Below are 12,231 nucleotides of genomic sequence, written 5' to 3'. Positions count from 1 at the left end.
GAAGGCGACGAGGGGCCGGGTCCACCGGCGGCTCACGTCGCTGTCTCCGGGCAGACAGCGGAGGTGACAGCTCCGGAAGGCGACGAGGGGCCGGGTCTGCCGGCGGCTCACGTCGCTGTCTCCGGGCTGACCGTGGAGGTGGCGGCTCCGGAAAGCGACGAGGGGCCGGGTCCACCGGCGGCTCACGTCGCTGACTTCCCGGACGGAGGAATCGACGGGGGCCGAATCCGGGGGGTGCCAACACCAGTCTTGTCCCCCGGAATAGCTCCCGCTGCAGGTCGGCGAGGGCTTCAGCTAGCTCCGTCTCCTCCCTGCCAGATCTCCGCCTCCCTCCGCTCTGCCTTCTTGGAGGGAACCTCACTCCAGCTGGGTCCATTTTCTTAGCAGCCTCACCGTTCGGTATGGTCGGGTCCTTCTGTCATGAAGTGTGGTGAGGGTTGGTGAGGCAGACGCAGCGGACCCAGGTAAGATGAATAAATGATGATTTTTAATGGTAAATAAGTCCAGCAGCAGGCACAAGGAAACACTGACCACGACTAGACTAAACATTGACAACGACATTGACAAGGACCCGACGAGGAACAAGGAACACAGGTGGAGTTAAATACACGGGAGGGTAATCACAGAACGAGACACACCTGGGAACAATCAAGGGGAGGACAGGACAACGAAGAGACTCAAGGACACAAAACACTCTAAATGAACACAGAAAACACAGATCCTGACAATATCTTCCTTAAAAGCCGGGTCATCTCGGCGAGCAGCGGGGCAGCTGTAAAACAACCCACAACAAGGCGTGTTGACGTCACAGATCACAGAGTTTAATTCATACAAAGCAACGCATGAATCAGTTAACAAAGCTGCAGAGGTACAGAGATATACATTTTATCACAAGATAACAACAGACAAGGGAAAACAGACACACACGAAACACAGAGACAGACAAAGGCGCCCACGTGGAGAAAAGATGGAAAAAACTCTCTCTCTCGGCGTGCTGACCTGGAATTTTAAACTAAAGAGGTGTTTCCCTATTTAATATATGCAAAGAAGGCATTCTGTTGTTCGACCACTCAGAGACCTGTTCGGCCCCCAAAGAAACTTGGAAACTCCCCTCATTACAGCTCAGATGTCTGGTTTTTATCTAAGTAAAAGGGCGGACCACTTCGTGCTCATCTGTATCCGACACGGGCGATCTCGGGCGGAGAAGTCCCTGTTTTGAGATTTCACAGATAACTCTAACGTCTATCCCACACATTCCAGCGCCGTTTCCATGGAGATGCTAATTTTATGGCTTTTGTGTGCTCTTAAACAGACAGTGGAAGGCGTCTGCTTGTCTCCTTCGGGCCTCTCTCGAAGGGTCACACAAAGCCTGTTTTTCAAATAAGAGTGCTTAATATACCTTTACACATGTTGTAAGATTAAGTGTATTTTTAGCACTAAAATAATCATTTTCCTTAACACTGCCCAACTGGAACCCTTTTTGGTAGGGTTCCAGTTGGGCTGCATCTTGTATCACACCGTCAGTGAAACATGGTGGTGTCAAGTTTTTAGGGCACAAATCAGAATCAATCTGGAGTTTGAGACCCCTAATCTGAAAAGAAGGCAGTCACAGATAGGTATGTGATAAAATATGAACTGCATTTCCTTAAAAATATATTTAGTACCCATTCCTTTTAGTTCTCAATTATTCCTCAGCCTCTTTGTGATTGCTGGAAACACCTAACTTGTTTGTGCTAGCACTTTAAATGATTCTACTTGAAAGAAAAATACTAAAACCGAATGTTTCATCTGTAATAGAATAAGGCATACTGCATTACAGGGTTATCCACACAAGACACAAATCCCTTCGACACAACACGTTCAATGGAGGCTTTCTTTGTACATCAATATCATTTGTGAAACACCTCAGGGTGAACTGAGATAATCAAACAGTCAACCGAGACACAGTCACAGAGGCGAGTCTGTTAGCAGGTTGGAATTAAGGGGGCGGCCCCGGCAGCAAAACATGCTAAAGTTCTCCTTATAACCCCACAAAGCTAGCACCATGCACAAAAGTTATGAAAAATCAACAAGAATGTCAATGTTTTTCTTGGGTCTTGGCAAGGTCATCTAATATTCATCAAGAAGCCACTTTGAATAAACAACCTTTAATTTGGAAACCAAGATCCCAGAGTCTGGAGACAGAGTGTAGAGATAGAATCCACATTACCTAAAGTCCAGTGATGGGATGGGTTGTCATGTCATCAACTTGTGCCACTGATTTTTCTCAAGTCTACAATCAACATGGTAGACACAGCCATCAACCAAGAAACCTCATAGCACTAAATGCTTTCTTCTGTTGACAAGTGTAATTGAAATGCTAATTTCACAGGACTTGGAACCTATCTATACTGGCAAATATACAAAAAGTTAGTCCTCTGGTCATGGTGTGATAATGTGCTGGTCTGATCTTCAAACTCATCTGACCTAAACCCCAAACAGACATAGTATTGTCAAAAGGTACATGAGGCTCCAGAACCAACAGTGCATTTAACCTGATTAGACCAACCTGGACATGACATGAAGGGAATATAAAAACATATATTTTGCTTTGGTTTACTCTATTAATAAAAAATGAGTCCATGATTTAAAGACAACACTGTTGCTCTCCGTCTTAAAAATATGTTGAGCTGAGACCATCATCCAACACGAAGGTCACACATTTGTGGCAGCTCTGGGATCCTATAAGTAATGCCAATACAGCCACTGGCAGCACTTAAACCTCCATGCCTGCAAATAAGAGTCAGACAATTGCTTATTATGGTCAAAATGTGTCACTACTCTCAACTGCTTGCCCTTAAAACTCAAAATCTGCACTGTTTAATGAAAACTATTCATTCAAGTATCCTCTAACTCGGTGGCATTAACTAGTTAATTGTTTGTTTGTTTGTTTCGGTGTTTTCAACCAAAATAAATTGTCCTCTGAGATCATACAAATTTAAAAGTAGGCCACTGAATTTTAGCATCTTCATATTGTAGACCGGACTTCTAAGAAGGCAATAAAGAATTTAATAGTTATTATATTCCAATTTTCAATAAACAAATGCATACAAGGAGGATACCAAATCTGAAAAGTAATTAAAAAATACTTCTGATATTTGACTAGCTTTAAAGTGCCTTTTTCTTGGTAGCATAAATACACTTCAAGTGCAGCGTCAGGGTCAACCTGCACCATAATGGCAAATCAATATCACACAACTCCCACCAACTTGAGCGGTACTCTCTGCTCTTTGTCTCCTTCCTGCTCTTTGTCTTCCTTGCACAAACAAGCGATATTTCAGATTCCGAGGACAGGCTCTGAGGAAGTAAAGTCAAAAACAGCTTCATTTCTCCCCTCCCCACGGGAAAGCTGATGATGTTTAAAAGCACAATCTCAGGAGCAGACAACATGATTGATACTGCAACAACTGCAAAGCGTGCCTCCCACGTAATGGAGATTTCAAATGAATCTATTGGCTTCCAAAACATTGACCTGCAGAGAAGCTGCAAGTGCTGTGGTGTTTGGAAATTACAGTAAGGAAAGAGAAGAAATCTTTCCATTATGACCTGTTCTGAATACAAAATTCAGCATTTCAGTAATACACTGACTAATAAAAGAAGGGGATCTCCGCAGTCACTAACAGGGAGGTTCCTGGATGTGGGAGGAGTTTGTGTAAGACGTGATTGGTTAAATTAACTAATAAAAGAAGAAGGGGATCCATGTGTGAGGTTGGAAGTTGCATGAAATAGAAGACACTGAAGCTGCAGATGTGCCAATATAAACATGAATAACAATTTGACTTCGATAATAGGATCATGAGAAGTATAAGACTATAAATTCACAACATGTTAAAAGGGAACATCAAACAGCAATATGCAATTACTTGTCTTAAGGAAATACAGAAAGAAAAATCCCCTTTCTTAAAATAACGTTTTACATTTCTTTAGATTTCTTTCACTTTCGCTAGCAGGTCAAAGAATTATATTTTAATTGATGTTATTGCAGTAAATGCTACACCTACAAAAGAACAATTTTATAACTTGGATGTACGTAAATCTTTATCTGTGTCCTCTGGAAGCAAAAGTTCTCCTCCGCCACCAAAAGCTGCGGCTTCAAGCAGTGGAGCTTTGAGGAACATTTTCATGTTAGCAGAAGGAAGAAGCAGCAGAGAAAAGAGGTTTGAAGTGTCTTTCATGGCTTCAAAGCTGAACTGAAAATGATTCCCATGTTTCCATTCTCAGACCATTTCTGGTTCCAGGATGAAAATGAATCAGAGAGAAAAAAGATCAACTTTCCAGTTGAATCCAGTTCAGATCAAAACTCCATGAAGCCTCTAAATGGAGCCCAGTTTGAATTGGATCTTTATTGATCCAAAGAGACAAACAATATCAGACACTAAATGACAGACATGAGAAAATAAACAGGAGGGAAATCTTGGAGGTCAGAGGTCATCATCATGATCCAGTCAGAGTCTCTTTAGACTCAAACTGCTGCAGCTTCAACCTCTGAGGATCAGCAGGACACAGAGACCATTTTCTACTTTACACAGATCATCAGTCGGACAAGTCAGAATCATCAGAATCATCGATCCTGCAGAGAGAAGAAGGAAGGAGAGAGCAGATCAGTGAGTGTTTCCAGCCTCTCTCCAGCAGCAGTCAGTGACGCAGCACATCCACTAGATGGTTTCCAGGCTGCAGTCAGACTGATCTCAGAGCTGTGACCAAGATGAACCTGATCAGTTGTTTCCTGTTGAACTGAGAGAACAAACAGATCTGAGATCAGATCTGCTGCTGCCACAGTTTGATGGATGAGGACCACTGTCTCTAGACATGTTGGACGGCTGGACGCTGGAGTCCAGCTGGACTTCCTGGAGACATGGACACAGCAACAACACTCATCTTCACACCAACACAAACACAGGAACACAGCAAGCTGCTGCTCCTCTGATTGGCTGATTGCTGTCTCTGTGTCCAATCAGGAAGCCTGAACCATTCTCCTCCCACTGAGAAGCTGCAGCTTTACTGGGAACACTGGATCTTTGCTTTGATGCTAACTGGGTTTAGTTCAATATGCTGACAGCAGCTGGACTCACTACAAACATTTACTTACTTTACTTTCTTTACAAGATCCTTCAGCTGCTGAACATCTGAATCCATCAGGTTGTTTCCTCCCAGGTCCAGTTCTGTCAGACGGGTCGGGTTGGACTTCAGAGTTGAGGTCAAATAATCACAGCTGTTCTTTGACAACCTGCAGTCAAACAATCTGAATAAAGAATAAAAGATGTGAGCTGAAGCCAACAGGATGCAGGTTAAAACTGAAATATGAACAAATAAATGATAAAAATGTAGAAAATTAATTTCCCTAAATGTAAAAGAAACATGATGAACTGATTCTAACATCTGATCCAGTCAAACTGGTTTAAAGAGTCCAAACCAGCAGAACCAGAACATTTGATCCAAAAACAAACTCAAAGTTTTTCTAAAAGTTTCTCAGGATCTTAAACTCAGTTGTCTGGATTTTTCAGACGAAGCTGAAGTTGGTTTCTGATTGCAGCTTCTGATCCAGGAAATGGATAAAGGGCGATTCCACCTAATTTAATCTACTATCAGCATCTTTAATCTACTAGAGTTAAAACACTACAACACCTCGACTCTTTAAACCTGGACTGGATGATTATCAACTAATAGCAGAAGATTTAAAACTAAGTGTGAAATATGTGGATCTTCAATAAAGGGAGATTTCATTCTCTCTCTTTTTGCACCTTGACCTTTGACCTGCTACACATGAGGGGGATTTCTACACACTGGGGGTCCGAATGCTGTCCGGTTCTGACCTCAGATCAGCAGGTCCAACTCAGTTACACAGAGGGACTAAATTAAACTCTGGATCCAAGTCCAGGAACAAACTCAGAAAATATTTATTAGAACAGAAGAAATTAATTTGATTTATGATCAATTATATCTAATTATTCACAGAAATATCAATAATTATAGAATTAAACTACTCCAATGTCTCCAGTCTGCAGCCTTCAGTCTGTAGAAAACCACAGAGCTCCTTCACTACAGAATCTTCCAGGTTGGTGCTGATCAGGATCAGTTCTGTCAGATGGGTCGGGTTGGACTTCAGAGCTGAGAACAGAGAAGTCCAGCTGGTCTCTGATAAACTGCAGTCATCCAACCTGAATAAAGAGTAAAAGATGTGAGCTGAAGCCAACAGGATGCAGGTTAAAACTGAAATATGAACAAATAAATAATAAAAATGTAGAAAATTAATTTCCCTGAATGTAAAAGAAACATGATGAACTGATTCTAACATCTGATCCAGTCAAACTGGTTTAAAGAGTCCAAACCAGCAGAACCAGAACATTTGATCAGCAAAGAAACTCAAAGTTTTTCTAAAAGTTTCTCAGGATCTTAAACTCAGTCGATGTTTTTCTCTCTCCATGTTTCCTTCCAGGCTCTGTATTAGCCGACTGCTCTGTACCATCATTTATCTACTGAGATATTTTATGTCTCCAGTTTTTGGTCATTAATCTATTAATGATGTTTTCTTGCTGGTTGTATTTTAACTGCAGCTCATTGCTAAGTATAACAGATGTAAACGGGTTTATTTCAATCCGTCTAATTCAGCGTTTTACAATATCCATTACAGCTCACATTCTGAAAGTTGATCATTTTCTCATTTTGTGCTGATTCAGTTACTGAACTATCAACTAGAAAATATTTAGTCTTTTCTCTGTCAGATTGATGAGGGTCATTTAGTTCAAGTTCTGAATCCTTCATCAGAGACGGCTGCAGAAATGGGAACATTATCATAAAGGATAAACCAGATTGTGAAGATGAATCATTTTAAATCTATTTTCCAGGTAAACCACATGAGAATGATTTCAGTGAACTGCTGAAGCTTGTTGCATACAAAGCATTACAAAGCTAAGATCTCACTTCCTGTCCTACAAAATAAGAGCTGAATCAAGATGTTTGAACAAAATGACTTTAACACCATAACCTTCACAAAGTCAGTATTTACTGCAGGACTGTTAATTAATTATCTTTCTATTATTTATGTCTCCTTAATGTCCAGGAACTCTGCCAGAAGACTGTGGTCATCCTGATAGAGTCTGACTGTCAGAACAAACTCAGGTTTTCCTCTGGAAGCTGCTCTCAGTGGTTTGGAGGACGACTGACTTGGAATTTGCTCCATTAGTGGAATTGATACTAAAATGGAAACTCATCACTTTTTTGTTTGCTTTAATGTCCAGGAACAAACTCAGAAAATATTTATTAGAACAGAAGAAATTAATTTGATTTATGATCAATTATATCTAATTATTCACAGAAATATCAATAATTATATAATTAAAATACCTCAATCTCCCCAGTCTGCAGCCTTCAGTCTGTAGAAAACCACAGAGCTCCTTCACTACAGAATCTTCCAGGTTGATGTCGTCCAGGTCCAGTCCTGTCAGATGGGTCGGGTTGGACTTCAGAGCTGAGAACAGAGAAGTCCAGCTGGTCTCTGACAAACTGCAGTAATCCAATCTGAATAAAGAATAAAAGATGTGAGCTGAAGCCAACAGGATGCAGGTTGATGATGATAATTTATTTCAGACGTTTCGCCAACAAAACATAATAATAATAATAATAATAATAATAATAATAATAATAATAATAATAATAATAATAATAATAATAATAATAATAATAAAGATTTTCATGTTTCTAAGTGTAAATATAATACTTTACTATCAGTTTACAAACTCAAATTCATGTTTATTCAGTGACTGTGAGTCTGATGAAGTTTAACTTTTATAATTAAAACCTTTTTATTCATTAATTCATAGAATAAATAGTATTTCTGTTTCCAACACAAATAAAACAACAACAATAATAATATTAATAATAATAATATTTCCTGAACGAGATGAAAGTAATACATACACCCATATATATAGATACACATTTACCTGCATATATACATAAATAATATTCACCCCCCCATCATCCACATTCTGTAATTCATCATCTTGTTCATCTTTATACTTTTGAATATGAACCATTTTGAATCTTTTCTTAAAGTTCCTCATGTTTGGACTTTGCTTCAGCTCTTTAGTGACTTTATTCCAGATCTTCACTCAATGACAGAAATGCTCATTATTTTCATTCTTGGAACATATAAAGTTGTGAACTTGAGGTTTTCTCTATATTCATATCCTCCCAAACTCTGTCAGTAAATCAGTTTTAATATTTCCTGGTAATAATTTGTTTCTAACTTTATTCATAAACTGTGCAGTTTGAAACTCTACCAAATCTGGGAGTTTCAGGAAATCAGAATCTATGAATAAATTGTTGGTCTGACAATAAAAATCAACCTTGTGAAATATTCCAGTGGCTCTTTTCTGTAATGTGCAAAATGGTTGAAGTGAAGTTTTGTAATGTTGCCCCTAACGTCACACAGTAACTTAGATATGGCAAAATAAGAGAAGAGTAAAGAATGAAGGAGTTTAGAAATGTTCTAGCATTAGAGAGAACTGCAATACTTCTAGTTATTTTAGATTGAACATATTTATTATCAGGTTTCCAACAGATCTTATTATGAATCAATATTATAAAAACTGAGTTTCAGTCACTCTCTACAGTCACTTTATCAATTATTATTTGTAAATCGCCTTTTATAATCCACAAATAACATAAACTTGGTTTTATCTACATTTAGTGATAATTTATTAATATTTAAGCACTTTTTCAATTTCCATAACTCTAAATTCATTTCTATCAGAAGTAAATTTTCACCTGTATAAAAAATGTTTGTATCGTCTGCAAATAAAACAAAATGAAGTGTTTTGGAAACCTTTTCTATATCATTTATGTATCAAATAAACAGCTTTGGCCCCAACACTGAGCCCTGAGGAACACCACAAACAATGTCCAGGCATGAGGACTGGAAATCACCCAGTTGCACAGATTGTTGCCTGTTGCTGTAATAACTTTCCATCCAGTGTAAAACTCCTCTTAGACCTTAGAGCTGGAGTTTATTGATGAATATTTCATGATCAATTGTATCAAATGCTTTTGAAGTCAATAAATCCCCATCAGCAGGTTTCTTTGTATCTAATGCTCTGGTCACCTCTTCTATTAAATGAAGATCTGCCATCGCTGTGGATCTTTGGGACCTAAATCCAGACTGACTCTCACTGAGTCGTTGCTGTTTATTAATAAATCTTTACAATCTAGCAACTGATATTTTCTCCAACATTGGAGGATTGTGGAAGTAAAGAAACTGTAATTTGTGAAATGATGTTTATTCCCAGATTTTATAGTGGGATGACTTTTGCCATTTTCATTTTTTGTGGAAATTTACCAGTTTGAATTGATAAATTATAAATATATGTTAACAGCTGAATAATTTCCACAATCAAACTCTTTATTGGGGCCTGCCATGCAAAGCAATGGCAGGAACCTATTACTATTGTCGGCAGAAAGCGTCTCTTTTTAAGTATTATTTATTTTTCTTCCGTAACCGTTAATGCGGCTCATACCGCTGCGTGCACACCTACAAATGAGGTATCAAAACATGCAGAAAATTCACGCCATTCCAGCTATTACTTTTGGTGGGATTCGGGGTTAACATGGCGACATAATTCGCAAAAGACTACGAAAAAACCCCCATTATAAGTCAATGGGAAAAATCCTACAATTACCCTATTTTTGAGGATTCTCTGTGTCGTCACGAATTCACGTAGAAATGCCATTCAAATTTCATTTTGTAGATACGTCTGTGATCTCTTCGAAAGTGAAGACGGCTCGTCGATACCAGTTACGGTTTGTCCACAATTTGTCTCTAAGCGACCCAAAGTTTCTCATTTTTCCTAAAATTAGAGTGTGAATCTTCCTGAGTGCCCCTCTGCTAGAGTGAGAAATGAAGACAATTTTTCACCCCAAAATAATTTTGAAATCGCCATCACGCCCACAAATATCGCACGATTGGTATCAAAATCGGTCCTGACATTGATACGCATGTCTGCTCCGGTAAAATGTTTTCAAAATTTATCTAGACCGTACGGTTTTCTGTCACGGTGCTTCAGAGCACAGTCATGCGACAGGATTTTCTCAGGCTATCTCAGGCTCTCTCCCATGTATTTGACTAGAATTTCAGATCTGTGCACAACATTTCTTTCTCTCATCACTGTTATTGCTGTGAGGGAGGTAGAGACATGAATCTCGGGACTATCGCAGAAGACACATAGGCCTCTCATACGCTTCAAACGCTTTTCGAATATGTATTACGGTTCCCGAACGGAAAGGATTTGTTCCCAATGCTTTTTTTCAGTAAAACTGGCTGGCTCAAACAGAGTATTCTCTGCCCCAGCCTCTCTCACTAACAGTTCACACTTTGGTGAGAAACTTATTTACCATAGCAACGGAACTCAAGAGGCTATTGGCTGCTGATTAGGACTACAAATACGCATCACTGTAGTTCTATCTATAGTGGAACATTCAGTTGAAACAGATCAGGACTGAACTGGCCTTTAGAACTACTGCTGCTATGGGCTGTATATAACTGATTTAACTCAGTAACTGTTACACATGGGATTAGTTTGGAACTTTAAAATTAAGCATAATGAAAATTTCAAAATAAAAGCCTTGAATATTTTTACATGATGTAATTGCTCTTTTTGGCTTTATATGACTTTTTCATCCAAAGCACTGTTACACATGGTATTAGTTTGGCCCTTTGAAATGAAGCATACTGAAAATTTCAAAATAAAAGCCTTGAGAATTTTTACATGAGATTATTGCTGTTTTGAGCATTATATAATTGATTTTATCCAATGACTGTTATTCATGGGATTAGGTTGGCCCTTTGAAATGAAGCTTAACAAAAATTTCAAAATAAAAGCCTTGAATATTTTTACATCATGTAATTGCTCTTTTTGGCTTTATTTGACTTTTTCATCCAAAGCACTGTTACACATGGGATTAGTTCGGAACTTTAAAATGGAGCATAATAATAATTTCAAAATAAAAGCCTTTAATATTTTTACATCAGGTAATTGCTCTGTTGAGCATTATATAACTGATTTAACCCAATGACTGTTATACATGGGATTAGTTTGGACCTTTGAAATGAAGCTTAACTAAAAATTTCAAAATAAAAGCCTTTAATATTTTTACATCAACTACTTGCGTTTTCAGCATTATATAACTGATTTAACCCAATGACTATTACACATGGGATTAGTTTGGCCCTTTGAAATGAAGTTTAACAAAAATTCCAAAATAAAAGCCTTGAATATTTTTACATCATGTAATTGCTCTTTTTGGCTTTATTTGACTTTTTCATCCAAAGCACTGTTACACATGGTATTAGTTTGGCCCTTTGAAATGAAGCATACTGAAAATTTCAAATTAAAAGCCTTGACAATTTTACATCAGGTATTTGCTCCTTTGGGCATTATGTGATTTTTTTATCCAAAGCACTGATAAACATGGGATTAGTTTGGCGCTTTGAAATGAAGCTTAACAAACATTTCAAAATAAAAGCCTTTAATATTTTTACATCAACTACTTGTGTTTTGAGCATTATATAACTATTTTAACCCAACGACTATTACACATGGGATTAGTTTGGCCCTTTGAAATGAAGTTTAACAAAACTTCCAAAATAAAAGCCTTGACAAAATTTTAAATCATACTGAATGGTGCACGTCCACCTTACTTAACGTTCTTGTGATTCTCCACATGCTATTGATTACGTTGCAGCATTCTTTAGCATCGATGCTAATTTGTGGCGTGACAACGCCGGGCCCAAACCGACAGGCACGCCTTGGCAGGCCCCGGCTAAATTTCTTCAGAAATTTTCTAGTTATTATCATGTCAATACCATCGCAGTCAGCTGAGCTTTTATTTCTACATTTATTTATATATCTATCATTTCTTTTCCTTCCTCTGCTGTGACAAACATGGAATCTGGATTTCTACTAACTAATGTGTCATTTAGTGTTTCATAAACTGCAGGATTTCCTCAGCCAGTTTAGGCCCCACACTTACTAAATATTTATTACAATTATGAACTGTCTCTTCTGTGCTATTAAGGTTTTTATCAATATTTATAAGTGTTGAGGAAAGCTAGTAAGCCTGGAGATTATCCTAATAACACTGTTTATAGATTCCTTTAATATTATTTTATTTCTATCCAACTGTTTGCTATAATAA

The 12,231-nt window shown here is 38.3% G+C and overlaps 2 protein-coding genes across 3 annotated transcripts in view; both read right to left on the bottom strand.

The window, feature by feature from the left end:
• Positions 1-12,231, bottom strand: part of LOC111607622 (NACHT, LRR and PYD domains-containing protein 3-like) — a 392,536-nt gene that overhangs the window by 274,107 nt on the left and 106,198 nt on the right. The gene's annotated exons all lie outside the window — the stretch shown is intronic.
• Positions 4,447-12,231, bottom strand: part of LOC102220234 (NACHT, LRR and PYD domains-containing protein 3-like) — a 37,103-nt gene continuing 29,318 nt past the window's right edge. Inside the window, exons 8-11 of one of the 2 annotated variants that reach the window (XM_023329671.1) lie at positions 7,384-7,557; positions 6,024-6,197; positions 5,129-5,281; positions 4,447-4,609 (exon numbers count right to left, since the gene is read on the bottom strand). In XM_023329671.1, coding sequence (XP_023185439.1) covers positions 4,573-4,609; positions 5,129-5,281; positions 6,024-6,197; positions 7,384-7,557 — 538 coding nt within the window. In that variant the 3' untranslated portion in view covers positions 4,447-4,572. Of the gene's footprint in view, positions 4,610-5,124; positions 5,282-6,023; positions 6,198-7,383; positions 7,558-12,231 lie in introns of those variants that run through there. The other variant, XM_023329672.1, reaches the window with a different exon arrangement.

This window comes from Xiphophorus maculatus, chromosome 24 (genome assembly GCF_002775205.1).
Source record: "Xiphophorus maculatus strain JP 163 A chromosome 24, X_maculatus-5.0-male, whole genome shotgun sequence".
NCBI lineage: Eukaryota > Metazoa > Chordata > Actinopteri > Cyprinodontiformes > Poeciliidae > Xiphophorus > Xiphophorus maculatus.
The sequence above is the reverse complement of the archived record's forward strand: the minus strand, read 5'-3'. Positions and strand labels throughout refer to the sequence as shown.